Consider the following 26,930-nt stretch of genomic DNA (forward strand, 5'->3'; position numbering starts at 1 on the left):
TCACAATCCACAAACTTTAGCAAAGCTGCAGTTAGTTGGCATTTTGTGGGGCCTGGTGATGTGACCACAACACTCAGCTTTTCCTTCCCAGTGATGGGATGATTTCTCTGCTATTTTGTTTGTTTTCTTTCTAAGCCAAATATCCCCAGGATTTTCTTTCAGGTTTCTTTTGCAGCTAAACCCTCAAATGCTCCCAGCTTTGGAGATTAGAAGGACTCTCTATGCACCTAGTTCTCTAGTGTTTTGTAACTTGTACTTGTCCAGATCTTTTCATTCTTTTGTTAGTTCTGTTTCTTAAGTTCTCTGATCCTTTCATTTATGTTCTTTTTCTTTACTTAATCCCTTCCTCTGCTTTCCATGAGTTATTTTGATGTCTTTTTTCTAACTATATGAGTTGAATGCTTAATTCATTTATTTTCATTCTTTCTTTCTTAGTAATAAATATGTACGAGCTACTAAATTTCTTTCCAAGTACAGCACTGTCTACCTATTAAATCCCCCATCCACTCACCCAGCTCAGATTCACTGGGGAGCAAGATTTCCCTTACCACCTCACTCTGAAATAATTTCTATCTTTTAAATTGAAAGCAGTTTTGGGCCACTCATTAGGCAACTTCTGAGGAGGATGGAACTGTGTTTATTTTCACAGAGCCTTCCCTCTGCCTTAGCATAGTGACCTTCCACAAAGAAACGATAATAATAGTGGATGACTTTAATGTAATATTGAACACCTACCCTGTAGCTGGCATTACACACATTATTTTAACAACTCCATACTAATCTTCCATGCCCATTTTACAGAGGAAATAGGTAGGAAATTTTTTGTCTTGTGTTTCTATTCCTGGAACATGACAAACATTCCACGTTAGGGCCTTTTCCCCTTGAATTTGTCCCTCTCCCTCCACCTTCCCATTCAGTGCTAAGGGCAAATGGCATTTCTTCAAAGCTTTACTGACCACCCAATCTAAGACAGCCTCCCTCTACACATTGTATTTTATTTTGTTCATAGTACTATCTCAAATTACCTTGCTAATTTATCTGTTTCCTTGTTATGACCTGCTTCCACCACTAGACTTTCAAATCCAAGGAGCAGGAATTTTACTGAATAAATATTTATGGCATCAGTGCAAACAGTGGAGCCTGAGGAGGAGCCAGTACTTTTAGGCTCGGCTGCGTAAAAGCAACAGTTCCTTTTGAATCCGAAAGTGTGCTCCTGGGAAGTAAGAGACACCCCTCAACAGACCTGTGACTTAGAGCACCTCACTTATTTTCAACTGGGATTCCTCTTCTGTGAAATGAGGAGGAAGGCCCTTTTGGTTCATTGCCACCCACTGGGACTCTACCTAGATAAACGTACCTTAACGGCCTGCGTGAGAAAGCAAGGGAGCAGGAAAAGTCGCTCAGCAGCAGAGGAGGAGAGGGAAAGGGAGGGGAGGGAACTGCGGGCTTGGGAGGAGGAGATGGGGACCTCTGACGACCCAGGGAGCCGAGGGGCACGGGTGGTGGCGAGGGGGCAGCAAGTGGGAGCCGCGCGGAGGATGGCGCTGGGGTTGGTAGAGGCCCCGGGAGGGCGCGGTCGATCCGCTGGGACTGGGCAGGACGGGGCGGGGCACTGACAGGTGCGAGGTGTGGATCTGAGGGAAGTGGGGGGCATTCAGGGGTCACGGAGGTGGGCCCCGAGAGGCAGAGGAAAGCAAAGGGGATGCGGGGGAGCTGGCGGGTGGGGAGGAGGCGCGGAGGGCCGCGGGCTGTGTGGGGCGGCCGAGGCGCTCACAAGGGTCGCTGCTGGAGTGCCGCGGGGGCGCGGCTTGCGCGGGCCGGGCGGGGCCAGGCGTGGGGGAGGTGGGGTTCCCGGGTTGCCAGGGGCAGGGGCGGGCGCGGCAGCCCGGCGGGGCGTGGGTGGGGCTGGCCGGGAGGCTGTCGCCTCACTTCCGGGAGCGCCTGGGCGCGGAGGCCGTAGCTTTCTCGCAGCGCTGCCAGCCGGCCGGCCCCGGCCTGCGGAGCGGGTGGGCGCGCAGCCAGGCCGAAGCCCCACTGTCCGCGCGGCCCCGGCCTCTCTCGGTGGCCATGGGGGCGTCTGCGCGGCTAGTGCGCGCAGCTATCATGGGGGCGCCGGGCTCCGGCAAGGGCACCGTGTCCTCGCGCATCACCAAACACTTCGAGCTGAAGCACCTCTCCAGCGGGGACCTGCTCCGAGACAATATGCTTCGGGGCACAGGTGGGAGCCCGGGCGGGAGGGGTGGCTGTGCGCAGTCGTCCCGGTGGGGATTTGTGGGCGGAGGGACCGGGGCTCGGGAAGTGGGTCCCAGGAATGCGGGAGGGGTGCGGGCGCAGCATCTCCCAATTGCCGCCCGGGGCGTTGGGGAAGTCCTCTAGCTGCTGAGCTACTGTTCCCCGAAACCTCTGGCCTCTGTGGATAGCTTCAGGTGGGTTATTGAGGGAAGGCACTAGGAAGTTAGGACACATTCGAAGCTCAAAGGTTAAAGAAAACCACATGGCTTTGAGAGGTATGGCCAGCCCCAGTCGCAGTTGCTCCTAAGGGTCCATGATCTGTGTGTGGCTTATTCTCTGCCTGCCCTTGCGCTTGGAGAACTGTTAGAGCTCGCTTTCTTTTTCTTTTCTTTTTTGTTTTATAACTTTATTTATTTATTTTTGGCTCTGTTGGGTTTTCGTTGCTGCGCACTGGTTCTCTCTAGTTGTGGAGAGCGGGACTACTCTTTGTTGTGCTCGGGCTTCTCATTGCAGTGGCTTCTCTTGTGGAGCACCGGCTCTAGGTGCGCGGGCTTCAGTAGTTGCAGCGTGTGGGCTCAGTAGTTGTGGCTCGCGGGCTCTAGAGCGCAGGCTCAGTAGTTGTGGCGCACAGGCTTAGTTGCTCTGCGGAATGTGGGATATTCCCGGACCAGGGCTTGAACCCCTGTCCCCTGCATTGGCAGGTGGATTCTTAACCACTGCGCCACCAGGGAAGCCCAGCGCTTTCTTTTTTAACTTTTTGTTTGTTTGTTAAACGCTATGGAATTTTCTGGTTTTGACCTTTCCCCCATAATCTGAAGGCCAAGTATTATTTACCCTCGTTGCTGTCACAAAATTGGCTTAGATCTTTATACCAGAAAGCTGTTCTTGTGCATGGTTATCTGAATGATTGTTTTGTTTCTCATGCCAAAAAAATTCTTGCAACTCAGCACGAAATCTAGTCAACAAACTGTATACTTTACAATGGGTGGATTTTATCTTAATGTAAATTATATCTCAAGAAAGCTGTTTTCCAAAAGTAACAGCAAGGTGAGTTTTTTTTTTTTTCTCTCTCTCAAAAGTATTGACCTTTACTTTCCAAAACAAAGTCATTTTGAAGCTCCTTTTAAAAATTAGGACTAACCCCTTGCACAAGGTAAAAAGGGACTGGAAACAGGATGGAAGTACATAATATTAAAAGTAAAACTCTCTCTTATTCCCTGTCTCAGTCTCATTCTTCAGAGGGGAGCAGTGTCATGTGCTTGCTTTTAGAAATCTGTATTTGTGTATAAGCACATACAGGGTATATGTATATCCCTTGTTTTTATGCAATATGTAATCCTACTAAATATGTGTTCTGCACCAGTGTGTTTTCAGTATATCTAGGATATTTTTCCACACGAAAACACAGAAATCCATTTCATTATTTAACATTTGTATAGGTATCTATTTGCTGGATCTGCCATGGTTTATTTAACCGATCCCCTATTGATGGGTTATATAGGTTATTTCTAGGTGGGTTTTTTTTTGTTTGTTTCAGAATACTGATATTCAAATGAAAAAACTTGTTTTTAGCTTGTCTTGTGGAGTTCTTTGGTTTATCACCTCATCTGGTGAATTACTACTTTTATTTTTCTCTTCTAACATCGATCTTTAAAAAAATCGTAAAGTATTAAACTTCAGAAGGTTAAATTGTTTGGCTCACTTCGTAGTGTTCTTTTTTTTTTTTTTTTTTTTTTTGCAGTACGCGGGCCTCTCACTGTTGTGGCCTCTCCCGTTGCGGAGCACAGGCTCGGGACGCGCAGGCCCAGCGGCCATGGCTCACGGGCCCAGCCGCTCCGCGGCATGTGGGATCCCCTCAGACCGGGGCACGAACCCACGCCCCCTGCATCAGCAGGCGGACTCCCAACCACCGCGCCACCAGGGAAGCCCTAAAAGCACTTTTGTCAGGAACTAGATTAATTCTCTGTAGCCCTTTCTCTTGGCATGTATAAAAGAGAACTGTATTTACAGGTTGGTCAGGCCCTCTTTTTGTACTTCATAGCTGCTCAAACAATAAGTTGTTTCCAGTTAGTTCGGATATGAGGTGTGGTTGGTTTGAGTAGTCTTATAATGACCAGATGTTAAAAGGAGATATAGAATTAAAAATGGTTTTTTGTATAATACAAGCACCATCTCTCAGATTAATGTTTCTGTGTTTTAGAATTTCTGATTATTATCCTTAAAATCAAAAGCTGGTTTTAACCCTTCCTATTCCCTTTTAACCTTCCTTTTCTGTTTTTATTTGTGAATAACTTTATAGAAAATCAGTTTATTTTGAATGATTTACTTTTAAACTAGCTTTTTATGTTTTGTAGGTGTGGAAGCTCCCAAATTTGTTAATTTTTTGAATAAAAAAGGAAATGGTTTTTTAAATGAGGAGTCTATTTAGATACAATATTAAATTATAGGCAATCAAGGGAATAAAAATTTACTAAATGTCCAAAGAATATGCTAGACAAAAGTCCTTGCGTAATTTTAAGAGGGAGTAAAACTTGAAATGTAATAAACCAACTGCTTAGACTATGACGTAGAGAGTTGAATCATTTTTATTTTTCTTTTAAATGGAAGCATTACAGGCTTCAGATTTTAATAACTATTGTAAGTGTTTAATGATATAGAAAGTTGTTAGTGATATGAAAATGATTATTAGACTATGCATGGGACTATCTACTCATAAAACAAAATATTTGGAGGTTTTTATATTATCAGTTTTGATGATAATTATTCCTGAGTAGTGTTGGTTTTATGAGTGGCTTTTTTTTCTTTTGTTTTGCTTACGAGGTATTTTTCATCTTTAATTGTTTTTTTTTTTTTTGGCTGTGTTGGGTCTTCGTTGCTGTGTGCGGGCTTTCTCTAGTTGCGGCGAGTGGGGGCTACTCTTTGTTGCGGTGCGTGGGCTTCTCATTGCAGTGGCTTGTCCATTTGCGGAGCATGGGCTCTAGGTGTGCGGGCTTCAGTAGTTGCAGCATGCAAGCTCAGTAGCTGTGGCATGCGGGCCCTAGAGCATGCAGGCTTCAGTAGTTGTGGTGCGCGAGCTTAGTTGCTCCACGGCATGTGGGATCTTTCCGGGCCAGGGTTTGAACTTGTGTCCCTTGCATTGGCAGGCGGATTCTTAACCACTGTGCCACCAGGGAAGTCCTTTTTTTAAAAAAACATCTTTATTGAGATATAATTCACATTACATAAAATTAACCCTCTTAAACTATGAATCAGTGTTTTTTTTTAAATTACATTCAGAGTTGTGCAACCATCACCACAATCAATTTTAAAACATTTTTATCACCCCAAAAAGACACCCTATTCCCATTAGTAGTCACTCTCCATTTTCCCCCAAAGCTCCCAGCCCTGGACAACCACTGATCTTCCTTCTGTCTCTCTAGATTTGCCTACTCTGAGCATTTCGTATAAATGGTGTGATGTAATACTTGGTTTTTTGGGTCTGGCTTTTTCCACTTAGCATGTTTTCAAAGTTCATACACTTTGGGACTTCCCTGGTGGCGCAGTGGTTAAGAATCCACCTGCCAATGCAGGGGACACGGGTTCGAGCCCTGGTCCGGGAAGATCCCACATGCTGTGGAGCAACTAAGCCCATGTGCCACAACTACTGAGCCTGCGTGCCACAACTACTGAGACCGCGTGCCACAACTACTTGAGCCTGCGTGCCTAGAGCCTGTGCTCCACAACAAAGAGAAGCCACAGCAATGAGAAGCCCACGCACCGCAATGAAGAGTAGTCCCTGCTCGCCGCTACTGGAGAAAGCCCGCGCACAGCAACAAAGACCCAACACAGCCAAAAAAAAAAAAAAAAAAGTTCATACACTTTGCAACATGTATCAGTACTTCACTTCTTTTTATGGCTAAACAATATAATTTTGTATGGATATTCCACATTTTATTTACCCACTTGTCATTTGATGAAGATTTGGGTTGTTTTCGCTTTTTGGCTATTGTGAATAATGTTGCTGTGAACATTCACATATAAGTTTTCGTGTGAACTTACGTTTTTATTTCTCTTGGAAAAATATACCTGAGTTGAATTGCTGCGTCATGTAGTAACTCTGTTTAAACCTTTGAAAAACTGCCACACTGTTTTCCAAATTGCCTATACCATTTATAATCCTACAAGCAATATATGAGGGTTTCAATTTCTCAACATTCTTGCCAACACTTATGTCTTTTTTTTTTGTTATGTCTTTTTGATTACAGCCATCCTGGTGAGTATGAAGTGATATCTCATTGTGGTTTCCATTTGTTATTTCCCTAATGACTAACGATGTTGAGCATCTTTCCATATGCTTCTTGGCCATTCGTATATCTGTTTTTTTGTATTCAGATCCTTTGCCCGTTTAAAAAAATGGATTTCCTTTTTAAATGCTGAGTCGTAAGAATTCTTTAGATAGTCTAGATAAAAGTTCCTTATTAGGTATATGATTTACAGGAATGTTCTCACATTCAGTGGATTGGATTATCACTTTGGTGATGGTGTTCTTTGAAGCATAAAAGTTTTAAATTTTAATGAAGTCCAGTTAAGAGTTTTGTAGTTTTAGCTCTTACATTTAGGTCTGTGATATACATATTGAGTTAATTTTTTAATATGGTGTTAGGTAGAGGCCCACCTAACCTAACCTGTTCTTTTGTGTATGGATATTCAGTTGTCCCAGCACCACTTGTTGAGAAGACTATTTCTTCCCCCATTGAATTGGCTTGGTATCCTTGTTGAAAATCAGTTGACGGTAAATGTGAGGGGTTATTTCTCGGCTCTCATTTCTGTTCCATGTGTTCACACAAAAACTTATATATGAATATTCATAGCAACATTATGTCTATCCTTACGTCAGTACAAACAGTCTTTTGAAATCCGAAGTGTGTGTCCTCCAACTTGGTTCTTCTTTTTCAAGATTGTTTTCAGCTATTCTGGATACCTTGCATTTCCATATGAATTTTACAGTCATTTTGTCAGTTTCTACAAAGACACCAGCTGGGATTTTGATAGGATTGCATTGAATCTGTAGATCATTTTCAAGGAGTCTTGCCATCTTAATATTAACTTTTCTAATCCACGAATATAAGCTATCTTTCCATTTAGTTAGGTCTTCTTTAATCTCTTTCAACAATGTTGTGGTTTTCAGATTACCAGTTTTGTGCTTTTTTAAAAAAGTATATTGCTAAGTTTTTTTATTCTTTTTGATACAGTTGTAAATGGAATTTTCTTAATTTCATTTTCATATTCATTTTTGTATACTTTTTATCTTGTACCTTGCAACTTTGCTGAACTCATTTATTAGTTCTAATAGTTTTTTAGTAGATTCCTTAGGATTTTCTAAATACAAGATCATGTCACCTGGAAATAGAGATAATTTTACTTCTTCCTTTCTGGATGCCTTTTGTTCTTTTTCTGGACTCATTGCTCTGGCTACAGTCTCTGGTACAGTGTTGAAATGACAAGAACAGATCATCTTTTCTTTTTTTTTTTTTTTTCTTTTTGCGGTATGCGGGCCTCTCACTCTTGTGGCCTCTCCCGTTGCGGAGCACAGGCTCCGGACGCGCAGGCCCAGCGGCCATGGCTCACGGGCCCAGCCGCTCCGCGGCATATGGGATCCTCCCAGACCGGGGCACGAACCCGCATCCCCTGCATCGGCAGGCGGACTCTCAACCACTGCGCCACCAGGGAGGCCCCATCTTTTCTTAAGGCTAGTCTTATACTTAATATAAAATTAAATACTTTATTAGTTAATCCCATCATCTCAATCCATTTGTTGCCATTAGTTGAGGGCTTGGCCTGAAGAGTGAGAGGGGAGGGGAGGGACCAATACTAGTTTTAGGGACTCAGCCCTGGAGAATTACGATTTTCCTCAGTACTGAGTTTGAGCTCTATGTCCCCCAGAGCAGTGGTCAAAACCCTGATAACAGAGAGGTGCACACATATTAAGTATGTGGACCTTTCCAAGAGGGTATTTTAGAGGGTCCTGGGCGCTCTCAGAACCCAGGACCTCTTCCAGATGCTGTTTATAAACCCAAGCAGTACACCTGTCAAATGGCAGCCAATTTCCATGTAGTTAATGTGCTTAGTTAGAAATCTAAAGTTTCATCAATTTGACAATTTAGGATATGTTCTGAAGTCAGTATGTCAATCCATACCAAGAATTATGAAAACAGTCATAAACTTTAAAAAAAAAATTTTATTGGAGTATGGTTGCTTTACAATGTTGTGTAAGTTTCTGCTATACAGCAAAGTGAATCAGTTATATGTATACATATATCTCCTCTTTTTTAGATTTCCTTCCCATTTAGGTCACCACAGAGCACTGAGTAGAGTTCCCTGTGCTATACAGTAGGCTCTCATTAGTTATCTGTTTTATACATAGTAGTGTATATATGTCAATCCCAATCTCCCAATTCATCCCACCCCCTCTCCCCCCTTGGTATCCATGAAAACAGTCATAAACTTTGACTGTTTAATCTCTGAATCCTGAGAATTTATCCACCAGAAATAACTCAGAAGCACCCCCCCCAAAAAAAAGAAAGAAAAAAAGAGTGCTAAGATCTTTAAAAGCAGAAGTGGTAGGGAAAAATCAAGACTAATTTAAAAATTTAAATGTCTAACAGTATATATTGCCATGATAGAGTATATATTTTTTAATTTTTTTTTAGAGTTTTTTTTTTTGATGTAGACTTTTTTTTTTTTGGCTGCGTTGGGTCTTCATTGCTGCACGTGGGCTTTCTCTAGTTGTGGCGAACAGGGGCTACTCTTCGTTGCTGTGCTCAGGCTTCTCATTGTGGTGGCTTCTCTTGTTGCGGAGCACGGGCTGTAGGGCGTGCAGGTTTCAGTAGTTGAGGCACGCAGGCTTCAGTAGTTGTGGCGTGCGGGCTCTAGTGCACAGGCTCAGTAGTTGTGGCGCATGAGCTTAGTTGCTCCGCGGCATGTGGGATCTTCCCGGACCAGGGCTCGAACCCGTGTCCCCTGCATTGGCAGGCGGATTCTTAACCACTGTGCCAACAGGGAAGTCCAAAAGAGTATATTTTTATCAAACATAGATATATACTGATGGAGTATTAGTTACCAAAAGTGACTAAATGACTGTATAAAATCTGTGAAAAATATTTACAAAATGATGCTAAGTGAAAAAAGAACACGAAACTATAAGTACACAGGTTTTTACAGTGGCATTAAAAATTCTGAATGTGTGTAAATAGTTTGGTAAGAGATGATGAGGGAATGAAAATACTGTTGTGTAAGAATGACATACAATTATAGGTAATATATAAAAGTTGTTCATAAATTCTTTTCAGGTATTTCATTAATAAAAATATAATATGATCACAGTGCTAATCTGGTCAAAAACTGAACTGTGACAGCAGCATCTCTTTTAAAGGATTAGAAAACTCTCTATAGTAACATGATGGCCGGCACTTAAATTGAGCCACTTAAAAATAATGACTATTTCGGTTTCTTATTTAAAAAGAAAATAGTTGGTTAGTCTATATATTTTTTCCCATAGAAAATTTAGAAAAACACAGAAAAGTGAAAATGTTAAAAAAAAAAGAAAAGATAACAATTCTGTCACAGAGATGACTACTGCTAACATATTGGTTTATAGCTTTCCATTATTTTTATGTAATGGAGATTTTGAAATAGGCTTAGATTATTTTGTAATCTGTTTTTATCACAAAAGTTGATGATGCACAGTTTCAAATGACTGTGTTATCCAGGGGGCTTCTTTAGGTAACCAATTTCCTAGAGAACTAGAATGAGGTAGAATAGATGCACTGGCTGACTTGCCTTTTTTCCCGCTTCTGCTATAGAAATTGGTGTGTTAGCCAAGACGTTCATTGACCAAGGGAAGCTCATCCCAGACGATGTCATGACTCGGTTGGCCCTTCATGAGCTGAAAAATCTCACCCAATATAACTGGCTACTGGATGGTAAGTGGAAACTGAGAATATTTCAGCTGCCCAAAAGGATGCGTGCAGACAGGAGAGTGAGGATTTCATGCGCTACAAACATGGATGGTGGGCAGGGGGCCTGAATGCTGCCACTCCCCACCCTGGGGCCTTGGGGGCCAGTCATCTTCTCTGGCCTGCTTCTTTTTTTAAATGCAAAGAGGGAAGTGGACTGCATGATTTCTAAGCTCCTTCAGATATGACTTTTTGTTCCTTCCCCGCTTTTTGAGAATATTTAGGATAAGGGAGGATCACAAAAGGAAGGAAGGCTGGAGAGTAACTTACAGTCAGCTGTAAACATTCCCCAGCCAGAGGTGTGGCGGGATCCTTGAGGATATGTTGATTTTTAGTTTCTAGAGAGAGGTGTTTATTATAAGGAATTCGCTTACACAGTTATGGAGGTGGACAAGTCCTAAGATCTTCAAAGCGAGTCAGGTACCTGGAGACCCAGGAGAGCCGGGGGTGTGATGGTGTAGTTCCAGTCTGAAGGCAGATGAGACCCAGGAAGAGGTGATGTTTGAGTTTGAGTTCAAAGGCAGGAAAAAGCCATGTCCCAGTTGCAAGGCAGTCAGGCAGGAGGAATTCCCCTTTATCTTCTGGGTAGGCCAGCAACTTTATTCTATCCAGGCCTATCATCATTAGGGATAGCAATCTTCTTTACTCAGTCAACTGATTTAAGTGTTAATCTCACACCAAAAGACACCCTCACAGACACACCCAAAATACTGTTTGACCAAATATCTGAGCAACCTGTGGTCTGGACAAGTTGACACATAAAATTAACTATCACGGCTGCCCTACAACTACAACAAGGTTGTCATCAGCCTTCCTGGTGTTATTGCTTTTGTTCAGATTGCTCAATATTAACTTTCTTCCTTCTCCCCTTTCTCCCCATGGCTCTTTCTTCCTTTGTTCATTTTTAATTTACTTTGTAAAGGTTTTCCAAGAACACTTCCACAGGCAGAAGCCCTGGGTAGATTTTATCAGATAGACACAGTGATTAATCTGAATGTGCCCTTTGAGGTCATCAAGCAACGCCTCACTGCTCGCTGGATCCATCCAGGCAGCGGCCGTGTCTACAACATCGAATTCAACCCTCCCAAAACCATGGTGAGTATTTAGGGGGGGAACTGACTTGGCCTTCCACGTAGCCAACTGTCTCCAGTCCTCTTGCACTCACGGATGACCTTGGATACCCTTGGATGACTAGAACTACTGAGGGCATGTTCTCAGGTTACTTGGTATAGTCAACTGGTCTAGTCCAGTCAGCTTTGTAGTAAAGGCATCCCCAGGAGCAACGGGGGTTTGTTACTCCTTCAAAAGCATGTATTGATTTCCTACTCTGTGCCAGGGAGTGTGTTAGAGATTGGGGCAGTAGGGATTAACGACACCTTGGGTTATTTAGGGCTTGCAGTTGAGATTGCCAGTCTGTAGCTGAATCTTTTTTAATATAATATATATTATAATATATAACATAAATATAATATATAATGTAAAATTATCTAGAGGCTGCTTAGAAAACCTTTTGCTCTAAAGAGAAGGTGATTGACACTGTGGAAATGATCGTGGGGTCTCATGGCTCTGTGTTGCAACAACCTGGATTTGGATTTGATTCTGTTTATTTAAAAACACATTTTTGTTTGGTGCTTACATAGATGTCTGTTTAAAAATCAGTTAACTACCTATAAAAATATCCTTCAAAAATATGATATTTGATGCCAGCATCTTCTAACTCCCATTTAGGGCATTGATGATCTGACTGGGGAGCCTCTCATTCAGCGTGAGGATGATAGACCAGAGACGGTTGTCAAGAGACTGAAGGCTTACGAAGCCCAAACAGAGCCCGTCCTGGAATACTACCGGTGAGTTGGTCACTCTTCACAACTTCTCTTGTATGATGGATCACTAAATCATTTTCTGATTATCCATGCTTTATAGCCAAAATGCTAAAATACCAGAAGATCCAACTCAAATTGGTTTAAATAATAAAGGAAATTTATTTGCTTGTGTAACAGAGAAGTCCAGAAGGTAGTTTGGGCTTCATTTGCCCCTAGGTTTGATCAGAATTTTGCTCTTCTCTCTGTTTTGTATTGGCTCTGTCTTTAGGCTTCCTGCATAGTTATACAGGAACAGCCACAGCATTCTCTTTATGAAAGGCTGAGGGGTCGCCTTCCCCGCAGTGAACAAAAGCCTTATATTGAACCAACTTGAACAGCCACTGTGGTCAGGCAATGCTTTGTATTCTAGGCCTAGGTTACTGCCCATTCCTGAACCAGTCACTGGGATGGGAGAGATTACACTCATTGGTCCATACCCAGAGCAGGGAGTGGGTCAGTCTCACCCAAACTCTGTTGTCTAGTGGAGGGAGGGGCTGGAATGAATGCCGGGGAGGCAAACCTAATGGTGCCCACTCCCTGTGACAATAGAGGACACTACGGCACAGAAGACTCGCAAAGGATATAATCCTCAGATCATTTATTTGCCAAACAGTCTTTAGAAGTTTATATTCAAACAGTTTTGTTAACTCTTAAGGGAAGTCATATCCCACCACAAATATGGGAACTCTACTGAATTAATAATTGACTCAGGCTAAGAAACAATTCCGTTTCTTTACTCAGCCTTCCCCTCTCCTAACAGAGGATTGATTACATTCACTTTCCTTTCATTCATTCACTTACTGAAAAATGACTCAGCATTAGGACAGGACAGTGCTGTGGTTAGAGCACAGACTCTGGAGCCAGAGTGCCTAAGTTCAAATCCCAGCTCACCATTTATTAACTTGACCTTAACCTCTTGCTTAACCTCTGTTTTCTCCACTGTAAAAGGGGGATGAGACAAGAGGGTTGAAAGATGGAGTTAATATGTGTAACTCTTAGAATTGTGTCTGACACACATTAAGCACTATATGATTATTAGCTATTATTTTTTTAAGACAAAAGGTATTTTATTCAAAAAACGCCAAGTATAAAAAAAAAATTAAGATCTCTTTTATTCCCCTGTACAGTATTTCACTCAGATAAAACCAGCAGGCTACATGCTGCTCAAAACACAGCCCCAGAGAGGATCCGGAAGGCACACCATCCAGAACTGCTTTTCATAAATCTATCCTATATACACAAGTCAGCAATGCCCCTCCCCCATCACCCACGGACCCCATGCCCACTTGGGTAAGCAGGCGAGGGGGCCTGCAGCAGTCAGGGAGCTGCAGCAGCTGTCTTGCCTGAGTCCCGTCACCCTATGAACAAACAGAGCAAGCATTGCAGCCTTCCCCAAAAGGTCCCCAAGTCAGAGGAGGAAAGGAGAAAAGAAAACTATGGCGGCAGCTGTGGAAGCTTGGAGCAGGAAGGGAACCAAATAAATAAATAAATAAATAACATTGACCTCCAGGTTAGAATGCGCATCTTTCCAAGAAAAAAAAAAAAAAAAACCCCAAAACAAAACAAAACAAAAAAAACAGGTAAAATAATTTAAAGGCAAAATTAAAAAAGAATTAAATCAACTACAACCCTTTTGTACACTACCATGCCAACTGTACACACATTTACAGTTTTTCTGTTGATTTGCATTGTTTGTGCATTTGTGTGTGTGTGAGGTCTTGGCTTAGAAACAGTTAAGTAAAAACCGAAAAGGAAGACCAGTTCACTGGGAGTTTTACTAAAGGAGGTGGAAAAAGGGCAGGTGGCTCAGCATTTGGCCCTGTAGCCTCTTCAATGGCACCTTTCATATGAAGGATGGGGGGAAGGGGTGGGGGAGAAACAGAGGGAACCAAACCCAGGCAGATTTTTGGAGAAGCAGCAGGTAAAAGAGGCAAGTTCAAGTATTTCTCCCAGCACAGCCGGAGTCCCCACAGAAGGCACTCAGAAGAGTCGGAAGAGGTGACAGGGACTTAAAATGGTGCTAGTCCTATCCCACCCCAACCCGATTTCCCCCTACCCGACCCATCATGGCATTCAGCAGAACTCTTGATGAAGGGAACAGTTCCATGGCTGGGTTCTGATCCACTCCCACCCCACCCGCCACCCCTGGGATTTTGCAAAGTCCAGCAATGCTGGACACCGATGAGAAGGAGAGCTTCTATGGGAGGAGTTGAGGCCTAGGACGGCTGGAGTGGAGTCTCTTCCTCCCTTTGGGAGGCAGCCTCCAGGGCCTGGGGTCTGGAATGAGTTGTAAATGTTGTTCCTGTATCAAGCACTGTCCTGCTTGGAGAGAAGTGTCACTGGTACTTGGGAAGCTGGAAACAGACACTTCCCCTCCCTTGAGCATCTGACAGAGAGCGGAGAACCTGCCCAAGAAGCTATTTGCTGGGCCCTGGCAACAGGCTGTGGAGATGGATCTCAGCAGTTTCCTGGGGTAGGAGGACATCTTGCATCCATGGATGGTTCTGGATTTCTTCGAAGGATGGCCGATCTGATGGTCTCAGGGCCAAGCACCATCTAATGAGATGTTAACACTCTGAAGAGACCCTCTGCCTGAAGAAAACTTGGCCCCTGATGATCTCCTCATCGTGCTCAAAGGGAATATCTCCACAGACCATATCGTACAGCAGGATCCCCAGAGACCAGACGGCTACCGACCTGTCATGGTAGCGATGGTAGCGGATCCACTCTGGAGGACTATACACTCGGGTCCCATCGAAGTCCGTGTAGACGGTGTCCTTGAGCAGCGCCCCCGACCCGAAGTCGATGAGCTTGAGCTCGCCACGATTGAGGTCGATAAGGATGTTCTCGTCCTTGATGTCGCGGTGAAGCACCCCGCAGTTGTGGCAGTGCCGCACGGCCTCCAGCACCTGCCAGAAGAAGCTGCGGGCCAGCTCCTCCTGCAGGGCCCCCCTTTCCGTGATAAAGTCGAAGAGGTCTTGCACCGGCTCGGGCCTCTCCAGGATCAGGACGAAACTGTCGGGCCTCTCGAACCAGTCCAGGAGCCTAATGACGCCAGAGAAGCCCGAGCTCACCTTCTTCAGCAGAACCACTTCCATGGGCACTCGGGTGCCATTAGGCAGCTCTCCCCAGTCTGAAATGTGGTCCTTCTCTACGTGTTTGATGGCCACCGGCAAGTTGTCGGCGACACGGATGCCTGAGTAGACCGAGCCGAAGCCGCCACTGCCCAGGAGTGGGCCCACCTGGTACTGTGACTCCAGGGGCTCCTTCTCCTTGCCGGGCGCCAGCTTGGTGGCGTGCAGGTCGTTGCAGGGCGCGGCGCGCAGGTGGGCAAGAGAGTTGATTTTAGACAAGAGCATCCCAACCTCCAGGATGTCGGCGTAGGGACCGTGTCTGGAGGAGCTGCAGCAGGAGCTGGGGCTGGAGTTGTGCCGGTGGCTGTGCCTACGGCTGGGGCTGAGGCTGCGGGTGGCCTTGCGGCTGCGGCTGGCGCAGAAGGCCAAGGGCGAGTCAGAGGACGACTGGGGGCGCTGCCGGGGCTGGCGGCTGACGGACACGCCAGCGGGGTCAGGCAGCACAGAGGGCGGAGGGGTGGGCGGCTCGTGGGGATTGTGCCACAGCGCCGCGGCACAGGGAGCTTGTAGCTGCTGCTGCTGCTGCTGCCGGTCCCGCCGCCGCCACCGCCGCTGCCGCCAAGTCCTCTCGGGCCTCCTCCGCCACCGCGGCCGCTCAGCTATTATTGTTGTTGTAATGGGGTAACTATGCAGTGAATTCTGAAGCAGTAGTCTCCAAATTATTTTAGTAGTTATTTCTGGAGGGTGAAATTACAAGGGAGTAGCTGTTACTATAATTTTGTGATTGATTATATAAAGAGCCTGGCTCTGCAGATTACCAGCTGTGTGGCCCTGGGCAAGGTGTTTCAACTTCTGTGCCACAAATTCTTCATTTGTAAAATCAGAGCAGTATTAAATAGTACCCACTTTATAGGGTTGTTAAGGGAGTGAAGTGAGAGAGCCCCTGTAAAGACTTATAGTAGTCCTGGCACTGTTAAATCACTCAGTGGTAACGATTATAATTTACTCGGTTGACACTGTGCTAGCTAGTTCCCTGGTCCACCCAGATAATTAGACCCAGTCCCTGCCAGCCCCAAAGAAACTCACCTTCTTTATGAGGCAAAGTGCTGGGTAAACAATATTCATCATACAATGTGATATGTGCTTATGTGAATCAGAGACCTAATTCACCCTAGCTTAAGCAAAAGGGAAATTTATTGGTCATGTAACTAAAGGGTCCAGAGGTAGATGGTTTGGGTCCAGGTGTTCAAACAGTGTCATCAGGCCTCAGTCACTCCATTTCCTTATGTTGGCTTCAGTCTCAGGTGGGCTCTCCCTGTGTGAGCCCCTCAACATTCCAGCTCACCTCCTACCAGTTTATCTACCCCAGCAGAAAAGAGAGCCTCTTTGCCTGCAAAAGTCCTGGAGTTGGCACTAACTAGCTCTGATTATGTCCATACTTGAGCCTGGGAAGTAGGGACAGTACCATCTGAATCTCACAGACTGAGTTTGGTGAAAAATTGTTTCCCTAAAAGGCGTTTGTTATTCATTCAAAGGTAACCAGAAGAAGGGAGAACACATTGTTGCTGAGCAGGTAACAACACTGTGAGGCTATTAACAGAGGTAGTAACAGAAAGCAGTGGAAATACAGTGGCTGTAAGGATTAGTTCTGTAAAATGTGGGAAGGGAATTTGGGGAAGACTGTAGAGATGAAGTGTATGGCCCGGGTCCCCATCTAGTAGGTACCCTAGTCTTTCTCAGCTTCTGGCTTTTGCTACCTCTTGCCATCAATCAAAGCATTTCCGTCTAAGCTCCTGCACATAGAACTAGGACTAGACTTAACCAACAATTAAGAGTGGTATTTGCAGCAGCCTTAGTGAGAGTCTGCATTGTTATTTTAAAACACCGACAGTTGTATTGTTGCTCTTAAAACTCTTCTCAGCTGTGGGACATCTGATAGTGTAATTAAGTCTGTGTTTACAAGCAACATGATGCTCTTGCTTTTTAGAGGACCAATAGCTGAAGCTGGCTCCATTTTATTACGTAGAAATTAAGGTGACACATGTTCATCCAAGGTATACAGCTTTAGGACTGAATAGGTGCCTATAGTTGTTCTTCAGTAATTAACCCACTTCTGACATTGGCTTGACTTTAAGGTGGCTCTTCAAGAGGCTTACAACAGTTAAGAAGCTTGTTCTCTTGAAAGTTTTACAAGATGTCTGTGAATTTAGAAGCAGGAGGGCTTTAGCAGATATTTCTTACCAAGAAAACAGTGGGAATTATTTAACTTAGTCTTAACTGGCAAATCTTATGAGGTATCCAGAAAGGAATGCTTTTGTTCCCAGTGAAGCATCTTAAAATCTAGCGAAAAGGTTGCAGAAGTATGACAGATCCTGTTTTTAGAAAGTAATAAAACAGAGTTCTTCATTTGCTCTTCTGCAGCCTTTAAGCCAGTGTATATATGAGTACCTGGAAGAGGAGGGTAAATAGGAGGAATGCCAGAATCTCTGGGCAGGAATCTGTTTTGAAAAGCAGCCCCTGGATTCTGATGCTTCTCACCCCTGAACCCCTAGGAAACTGGAGTGAATAGACTTTGGCCACTGGCCTGGTAACAAGCCAGACAAATCTGCCTGGGGAGAAATGGAGAAACCCAATAGGAAACACAATAAAAACAACTTTTTAAAATTCCCTTTTCCCTAAAATGCCGAAGGAGAGCATACAGAAAAAATAAACCAAGTGAAAGAAGGAAGGATAATCAAGTATTAGAAAGCTGTCTTGCAAAGGGGTAAGTAGACAAAGAAAGCCAAGGATGTTCTGGTGTTTGGCAGGACCTACTACCATTTTGGTGATTTAGGTTATTGCTTTACATCCCTAACACATAGTTTTATCAGTAAAATAAGGAAACTTGAGCTTTAAAGAGGATTAAATGAATTATTAGCACTTAGCACATGCTCAAAAAATGATAGATCCATCTTAAAAGTGACCATTTGTGTTAGCCAGAGCGCACAACTGAAACCAAAATCTAGGTTTTCCAACACCCATCCAAGTGCCTTTCTCTTTTGATCACACAGACCTATACTTACTGACACCCTTAAATCTACACTATCATCTTTTAAGAATAATTTTGAAAAGCTCATTAGGAGAACTCAGACCTGTGGGGTTTTTTTCTTTCATTTTTTAAAAATTGAAGTATAATTGACTTACAATATTATATTAGTTTCAGATGTACAACATAGTGATTCAATATTTTTTATTAGAAAATGATCACAATAAGTCTAGTTACTGTCACCAGTTATTACAATATTATTGACTATATTCCCTATGATGTATATTACATCCCCATGACATTTATTTTATAACCAGAAGTTTCTACCTCTTAATATCCCACACCTATTTCCCTTATTCCCCTGTATCCCTCCCCTCTGGCAACCAGCAATTTATTCTCTGTATCTGAGTCTGTTTTTGTTTCGTTATGTTTGTTCATTTGTTTTGTTTTTTAGATTCCACAAGTGAAATCATACAGTATTTATATTTCTCTGACTTACTTCACTTAGCTTAATACCCTCTAGGTGCATCTATGTTTTTGCAAATGGCAAGATTTCGTTCTTTTTTATGGCTGAATAATATTCCATTTTATATACATACTACATCTTCTTTATGCATTCATCCAACACTTAGGTTGTTTCCATATCTTGGGTATTATAAATAATGCTACAATGAACATGGAGGTGCATATAGCTTTTTGAGTTAGTGTTTTTGTTTTCTTTGGATAAATGCCCAAAAGTAGAATTGCTGGATCATATTGTAGTTCTTTATTTAATTTTTTGAGGAACCTCCATACTGTTTTTCATAGTGGCTGCACCAATTTCCATTTCCACAACAGTGCATGATGGTTCCCTTTTATCCACATCCTCACCAACACTTGTTGTTTTTTTGATAAAAGCCATTTTGATAGGTGTGAGATGATATCTCATTTTGCTTTTGATTTGCATTTCCCTGATGATTAGTGATGGTGAAACATCCTTTCATGTGTCTGTTGGCCATCTATATGTCTTTGGAAAAATGTCTGTTCAGGTCCTCTGCCCATTTTTTAATCAGATTGTTTATTTTTTTGATGTTGAGTTGTATAAGTTCTTTGTATATTTTGGAATTAACCCCTTATCAGATAAATCATTTCCAAATATCTTATCCCATTCAGTAGGCTGCCTTTTCGTTTTGTCGATAGTTTCCTTGGCTGTGCAAAACCTTTTTAGTTTGATGTAGCCCCATTTGTTTATTTTTGTTTTTGCTTCCCTTGCCTGAGGAGACAGATCCAAAAAAATATATTGCTAAAACTGATTTCAAAGAGCATACTCCTTCTGTTTTCTTCTAGGAGTCTTATGGCTTCAGGTCTTACATTTAAGTCTTTAATCCTTCAACACTGCAACAAAAAAGAATAAAATACCTAGGAATAAACCTACCTAAGGAGGTAAAAGACCTGTACTCAGAAAACTATAAGACACTGATGAAAGAAATCAAAGATGACACAAACAGATGGAGAAATATACCATGTTCTTGGATTGGAAGAATCAATATTGTGAAAATGACTCTACTACCCAAAGTAATCTACAGATTCAATGCAATCCCTATCAAATTGCCAGTGGCATTTTTTACAAAACTAGAACAAAAAATCTTAAAATTTGTATGGAAACACAAAAGATCCTGAATAGCCAAAGCAGTCTTGAGGGAAAAAAACAGAGCTGGAGGAATCAGACTCCCTGACTTCAGACTATACTACAAAGCTACAGTAATCAAGACAATATGGTACTGGCACAAAAACAGAAATATAGATCAATGGAACAGGATAGAAAGCCCAGAGAAAAACCCATGCACCTATGGTCAACTAATGTATGACAAAGGAGGCAAAGATGTACAATGGAGCTGCACAGCTACATATAAAAGAATGAAATTAGAACACTCCCTAACACCATACACAAAAATAAACTCAAAATGGATTAGGGACCTAAATGTAAGACCAGACACTATAAAACTCTTAGAGGAAAACATAGGAAGAACACTCTTTGACATAAATCACAGCAAGATCTTTTTTAATTCACCTCTGAGAGTAATGGAAATAAAAACAAAAATAAACAAGTGAGACCTAATGAAACTTAAAAGCTTTTGCAAAGCAAAGGAAACTACAAACAAGACGAAAAGACACCCCTCAGAATGGGAGAAAATATTTGCAAAGGAATCAGCGGACAAAGGATTAATCTCCAAAATATATAAACAGCTCATGCAGCTCAATATTAAAAAAACAAACAACCCAATCCAAAAATGGGCAGAGACCTAAATAGACATTTCTCCAAAGAAGAGATACAGATAGCCAAGAAGCACATGAAAAGCTGCTCAACATCACTAATTATTAGAGAAATGCAAATCTAAACTACAGTGAGGTTATCACCTCACACCAGTTAGAATGGGCATCATCAGAAAATCTACAAACAACTAATGCTGGAGAGGGTGTGGAGAAAAGGGAACCCTCTTGCACTGTTGTTGGTAGGAATGTAAATTGATACAGCCACTATGGAGAACAGTATGGAGGTTCTTTAAAAAACTAAAAACAATTACCATATGACCCAGCAATCCCACTACTGGGCATATACCCAGAGAAAACCATAATTCAAAAAGACACATGCACCCCAGTGTTCATTGCAGCACTGTTTACAACAGCCAGGTCATAGAAGCAACCTCAATGCTCATCAACAGACGAATGGATAAAGATGTGGTACATATATACAATGGAATATTACTCAGCCATAAAAAGGAATGAAATTGCATCATTTGTAGAGACGTGGATGGATCTAGAGACTGTCATACAGAGTGAAGTAAGTCAGAAAAACAAATATCGTATATTAATGCATATATGTGGAACCTAGAAAAATGGTACAGATGAACTGGTTTGCAGGGCAGAAATAGAGACACAGATGTAGAGAACAAACGTATGGACACCAAGGGGGGAAAGTGGTGGGGGTGGTGATGGTGGTGGGATAAGTTGGGAGATTGGGATTGACGTGTATACATTAATATGTATAAAATAGATAATAAGAACCTGCTGTATAAAAAAATAAAATTTATATATTAAAAAAATGTAACAATTCTATATATTAATTTTGTATTCTACTTTACTGAATTCATTTATTAGCTCTAACAGTGTTTTGGTGGTATCTTTAGGATTTTCTATATATAGAATCACGTCATCTGCAAAATGAGTTTTAGTTCTTCCTTTCCAGTTTGGATTCCTTCCCCCCACCCCTTGTTTGATTGCTGTGGCTAGGACTTCCAATACTATGTTAAATAAAAACGGTGAGAGTGGGCATCCTTGTTTCTGATCTTAGAGGAAATGCTTTCAGCTTTTTACCATTGAATATGATGTTGACTGTAGGTTTGTCATATATGGCCTTAATTACATTGAGGTATGTTCCCTCCATACCCATTTTGTTGAGAGTTCTTAGTGTATCACATTGATTTGTAGGTATTGAACCAAACTTGCATCCCTGGGATAAATCCCACTTCATCATGGCATATAATCCTTACTGTTGAATTTGGTTTGTTAATATTTCGTTGAGGATTTTTGCATCTGTGTTCATCGGTGATATTGGCCTGTGATTTTTTTTATGCTGTCAGACCTGTCTTTTGTTTTTCATCCTTAGGAAAAAAGGGGTGTTGGAAACATTCTCCGGAACAGAAACCAACAAGATCTGGCCATATGTATATGCTTTCCTACAAACAAAAGTTCCACAAATAAACCAGAAAGCATCAGTTACTCCTTGAGGAAAAGTGCATATAACTAGTAAGATGAGCAGAAGCTCCTTGTCTGTGCATTTAGAAGTTCATTGTCCTAAGACTCTTGCATGTATAAATTCTTTAAAAATTGTGTTTTATTTCTGCTGTTTTTATTCTGGAAATTAAGGATGTGCCAAATGAGTCAGATGTGAAGGTTCATCTTTTGAAATGTCTATTGTGTTTTATCCAGTTATCTTCTATGGATGCACAATTAAAAAACATCAGAGATGTCTAAACTTTTGAAAATTACTGAGCATAATTAAAAGAGCAGTTGGTAATCTAAGTTTTGTTCAGAAGAGGAGTGGTTGATAAAGCTTCCTTATTTTTCTTGAAAAGTAAAAAAAGAAAAAAATTCCATGTCACTTGTGCAAAGTGTCTTATCAGAGGCTTTTGTGTAGACTGACGCTAAAAAAGAGATCTCTAGCACTGTGGTACAGTTTGTGGGACACTGTGTCTAGAGAATTCCAGAAAAAAAGCAACGGGATTTACAGATTAGTTGCAGAATGCAAATTCACTGCTGCCTTTTATTGACCTAAAACAAATAGACTGCCAGATATTTCTCCAGCAACATGGTTTATTCGAGATCAGCAGATAATTGCAATTTGGGGTCTGCAACCATGGTGAGCCATGTGCAAGTCCTCCTCACAGCAAGGGAAGGAGAATGCTTTTATAGAGGGAAAAGGAAGTTGGGAGGGCTATAGTAAACAAAGAGTCCGTGGCTTTTCATTGGCTGAGTCCTTGCCAGGAAACGAGAGTCTCTTCTTCTGTTGGGCTCTACTATCTTCACAAGTCATGAGAGCTCCCCCTTCTGGTCTCCTGACTCTAACTGAGGTGTCTATTATTTTTTTACACTTTACACTAGCAAACTTATAGTAGTCATATATGCTATATTTTGTTGTTAAACATACTTTCAGTTTACTCCAGATTTTCAATTTGCTATAAAAATGTATCAATTAGCATATAGGAAAATATATTTTTCTATGACTTATTTTCTTTTGAAAATAGTTGTGTACTGAGGGATATGATTTGTTAGAAATTGACATCATAAGTTCTTGCAAAAGCACCAAAGTTGAATTTTCAATAGAATATGTAATTAAACTCTTATGTTTTCAGGTGTTACTCAGGTTAAGAAATGTGTGCTTTAGGATCTACTTGCCAGTTTCTCTTTTTGATCCAAATGTATGATCTGCCTTGATGAGTAACAAATTAAAGAAAAAGAAAGAGAAAGTGAGACAGACAGAAAGAAAGAAAGAAAGAAAGAAGCATAAGAGAAAACCCATGGCACTACGTAAAATAAGCATACTTTTTCATTAGGAAATTAATCGTGTTTGCCTGGGGAAAATTCCCTTGACATAAATAACAATCATGATTAGTAAAGGTGTAGCAGTTAAAAGGATTTACATGACATGTTAAAAAAAAAATAGGAAACTGATTGATTTTGCTTGGAAGAGTTCTTTATTCCTAATCAAAGAAGTTGACACCTGCTAGTGTTAACTGCTATCCTACCTTAATGGGGAAGAATTCTGCCAGTGAATGTAATCTGAGCAGCCATTTTAAAATGAAAATGATTTGATTCCTTAGTGGGGCAACGGGATGCGTGTTTACACGGTGGCCTGTTAGGAAGAGCAGGGCAATGAGAGGTGAAGGAGAAATCCGACAATATCTTCAGTCTCTTACTTGGTGCTAGATGAAACAAGTCATCGTATAACCAGTTATTAACTGCCTTTGAAAATTTGGCCCATTTTATTCTAGGCACTGAAAATACAAATGCCAGCAAGCGATTCTTACATATCTTGTGGGGGAAAAAAACTTACTTTTCTTAGATTTTTAAAAATTCAATATTGATCTTTCAAAAATGTACCAAGGCTTTAAAAAAGTATTATGGTAAACATTTCATCCTTCACAAAACTTCCTTTAATGCCTTATTTGAATGTTAATATTATGTGCATTCTAAAAATGTTGGGAACTACTAAACTTATGAATTATCAAACATACATTAATATCAGTGTATTAGAATTAAATGAAAATTTAGAACTGTGGATATTACTTTGTCTTTGGTAATTCACGGGGCCCACTCTATCTCACCTTCCCTTCTGCTACCCTGATGTCTCATTTGCTTCTGAATTAGTGTCTGCTTTCTAAATAATAATTGTCTTAAAACAGTACTGTTTTAGGTACATAGGCTGGTTTCATTTTACACTTTATCTCCTGCCATAGTACTGCAGCCATACTGGCCTTCTTGACACCTTCAGGAGATTTGGAAATCAAAAAGAGGGACAGAAGAACATAGCTATGAAAATTAAGACCCTTCTGGCTGTGATCATTCCCTCCCCACTCCCAAAACAACCCAAAGTTTTGCACATACATCCATTACTTTGGGAAACGCCTGCACTATTACAAAAATAATTTGTTTTCTGCTATAATAACTATCATTATGATTTATGTGTCACATGAAAATATGTCTGGAGTTGAATGCCATGGCCAGAAGCTACTATGCCTTAGTTAAAAGCTAATAAGACTTCAACCCATTACCTTATTTTCTAGAGTACCACAAGTTATTTTGGTACACATTTCATAAGCAGAATGTGCTGTGGGAAATGCAAAGTGGCAGTTAGTACCATCCAGAAATCTTATTTAATTCCATTTGAAATAGTTCAGATTTCTAAACCCTACCCCACAGCTGCTTCCCCTCCAGCTATTTACAGTGGTATTTGAGCAAAATATTTTGGACATTCATACTTTGTGACAAAACTTACCTATGTTAACAACAAATCATGGTAATTACAGACCTCAGATTATATTAAATTGCTGTAATACTGTAACCAACAGCAATAAATTTGTATTTTAAAACATGTTTATGTTGTCTTTTCATTAACAGGAGAAAATATTCCAAGACACTGGTAAACTGCAGAAACAGCCTTCCTATCTTTGCACTTCAAGATTCTGATTTTAGAAGTTATAAAAATTTTAAACACAGAATAGTCTAGCTGTGTTTAAAGCTTCTGGTGAAAGCCCATATGCTTTGTAGAGTCCACACCCAGCTCTAGCTTTTTTTTTTTTTCTTTAGCTCACTAATGATCACGTTTTTCCATACAGCATTGAGTAAAAAGTTAAACTGTTGTGCATGTCAAATTGCACGACAAAGTGTAAATCAGTCTGGTGATGTCATATTTTACCAAAGGACTCTAAGTGTTTGAAGAGTAAATAGCATGACAAATCATGCCTTTTAAAGAAACAAGTGAAATATGTGAGAATTTTAAAAAATCATTTTCATACTTAGAAAAGGTCAAACCTTAAATCTAATTCTTCAAGCCTTATGAGAATGGTTTCAACTTCATTATTAGATGGTAAGCAATTCATAATCAACTTTTATTCATCTTTGTACCCCCCCATTAGCTTACATAGTAAGCAAGCAAATAAATACTTATTAGATGAGTCAGCTTCTTAGAAGACCTGTGAAATAGTACGTACATGTCCATTACAGATGGGAAATGAATGCATAGACTTTTTAAATGCATATGATATAGTAGCAATGAAATGAAAAGCCTGGCCCTCAACTGAGACAAGTACATTTCTGTCCCACATCAATTTAAGAACTGAAATACATGACTGACTTTGAGAACAGTAAACTGACATCTTTTCATTTTTCTCTGAAAATATGCCAAGATTAACTTCAGGATCACTTTGCCTAAACCCACAATGTTTTCATCCTGTAAGAGAATCTACTTACTAAACTATATTCATGTTCTTTGGGCACCATCTAATTAGTTCACTTTTAAAAGGGTAATAGGAATGCCAGGCAGACAGAAGTCCCAACTTTCCTAGAGAGAAGTTACAGGAGGTTGTGAGGTTTTAGGCAATATTTGAAAGAGCCCACTAATGGTACAATTGGATGAGAATTACTCGTCTATCTCTCCTAGAGAATAATCTTAAATCAGTATTATTTCCACCACCATTAATAAAATGACACTGAGTTAACAGGGAATAGTGAAAACTATTTTAAAAAAATCTTTTATTGGAAGATTAATTTTATCAAATGAAATAATCTCTGATGGACACTTTGATGTCAAAGATGTTTCACTTATTTGTTTGGACTTTCCATGGTTTGTATAGTTTGGAGAAAATTGTCCAACATGAAATATAAATTATTCTTTTCTTTAGTATACTCTTATTATTTAAGAAACAGAAGACATTTCTCCTAATAGGAGTTAGTTCTTAGTAGTAAAGCAAAATAAAGAAAAATAAAAAGGATGTCAATTTATTGTTCTGAGTACTATAGTACTGCTAAATTGTAAGTTATAGTCTTTAAATGCAAATTATGGCATCAGTCAGTAGTTCCCAAAATCAATCCAATCACTTTCACACTGAAAATCTACAACACTTCCCTTTGAAAGTAAAAGAATACACATACCCAAATTTTAAATAGTTCTTCTGTTTTAGAAAACAAAAGCCAAAAAATCCTTCCGGAATAGTTTACTCAGTTTGTTGATAATTTCTCTCCTTCCAGTCTTCAGTTTTTAATACCTCTAACCTAAGGCAAAATGAAATTCAAAACAATTTTAAAGTTTACAGGCAAATCCTGGGGAAAAGTGAGAAGAATGGAAAGTAATGGTTCAAGTTACATTTCTGTGAAACTGGGGATCTTATTCCTACGTTCATTCTCCATTTGATAGGAAGGAAAAAGCAAGAGCTTGCTCCAAAACAGAAAAAAACAAACAACAACAAAAAAACTTCTGTAACTAGGTCATTGGTTAAAAAAAAAAATTTAGGCTGATGAATACTACCATATAAATTAGTCAAACATTTTATTATATAGTATGTATTTATATCAAAAGCACAAAAACAGCTTTATTCTTAAAACCAGGAAGATTGTGATGTTACATACGTAGATTCAATAATTCCAGTCCATTTCTATGGGTACTAAGTGCCTCATCACCTCAGATTAGTTAAAACAAGGTGCAAAT

General features: G+C 40.9%; 2 protein-coding genes across 3 annotated transcripts; one reads left to right on the forward strand and one right to left on the reverse strand.

Moving 5' to 3' along the window:
* Nucleotides 1-1,913: 1,913 nt before the first annotated feature.
* AK3 (adenylate kinase 3) lies at nt 1,914-24,820 on the forward strand. Of its 2 annotated transcripts, none has more exons than XM_081238466.1 (5): nt 1,914-2,218; nt 10,074-10,193; nt 11,149-11,321; nt 11,955-12,073; nt 19,514-21,806. In XM_081238466.1, exons 1-5 carry the CDS (start codon nt 2,068-2,070, stop codon nt 19,578-19,580), a joined length of 630 nt encoding a protein of 209 aa, XP_081094592.1. In that variant the 5' UTR covers nt 1,914-2,067; the 3' UTR covers nt 19,581-21,806. The 2 variants fall into 2 exon arrangements, with proteins under 2 accessions (XP_081094592.1, XP_081094591.1); XM_081238465.1 differs by lacking the exon at nt 19,514-21,806 and adding an exon at nt 21,834-24,820 and having other exon boundaries at nt 1,917-2,218.
* Nucleotides 13,881-18,455, reverse strand: LOC308619552 (serine/threonine-protein kinase pim-1-like). The gene is given in 2 exon segments (XM_081238464.1): nt 13,881-14,655; nt 14,659-18,455. Coding segments are annotated over 2 exon segments (939 nt in total). The 5' UTR covers nt 15,448-18,455; the 3' UTR covers nt 13,881-14,505.
* Nucleotides 24,821-26,930: the final 2,110 nt, after the last annotated feature.

This window comes from Mesoplodon bidens, assembly GCF_964165515.1.
Source record: "Mesoplodon bidens genome assembly, chromosome: 6".
NCBI lineage: Eukaryota > Metazoa > Chordata > Mammalia > Artiodactyla > Ziphiidae > Mesoplodon > Mesoplodon bidens.

Excerpts from the sequence above, each read along its gene's own strand:
- AK3 (XM_081238465.1), top strand. The coding sequence starts at position 2,068 with ATGGGGGCGTCTGCGCGGCTAGTGCGCGCAGCTATCATGGGGGCGCCG. Across the intron at positions 2,219-10,073 it reads CAATATGCTTCGGGGCACAG|AAATTGGTGTGTTAGCCAAG; the intron begins GTGGGAGCCCGG and ends CTTCTGCTATAG. Across the intron at positions 11,322-11,954 it reads TCAACCCTCCCAAAACCATG|GGCATTGATGATCTGACTGG; the intron begins GTGAGTATTTAG and ends ACTCCCATTTAG.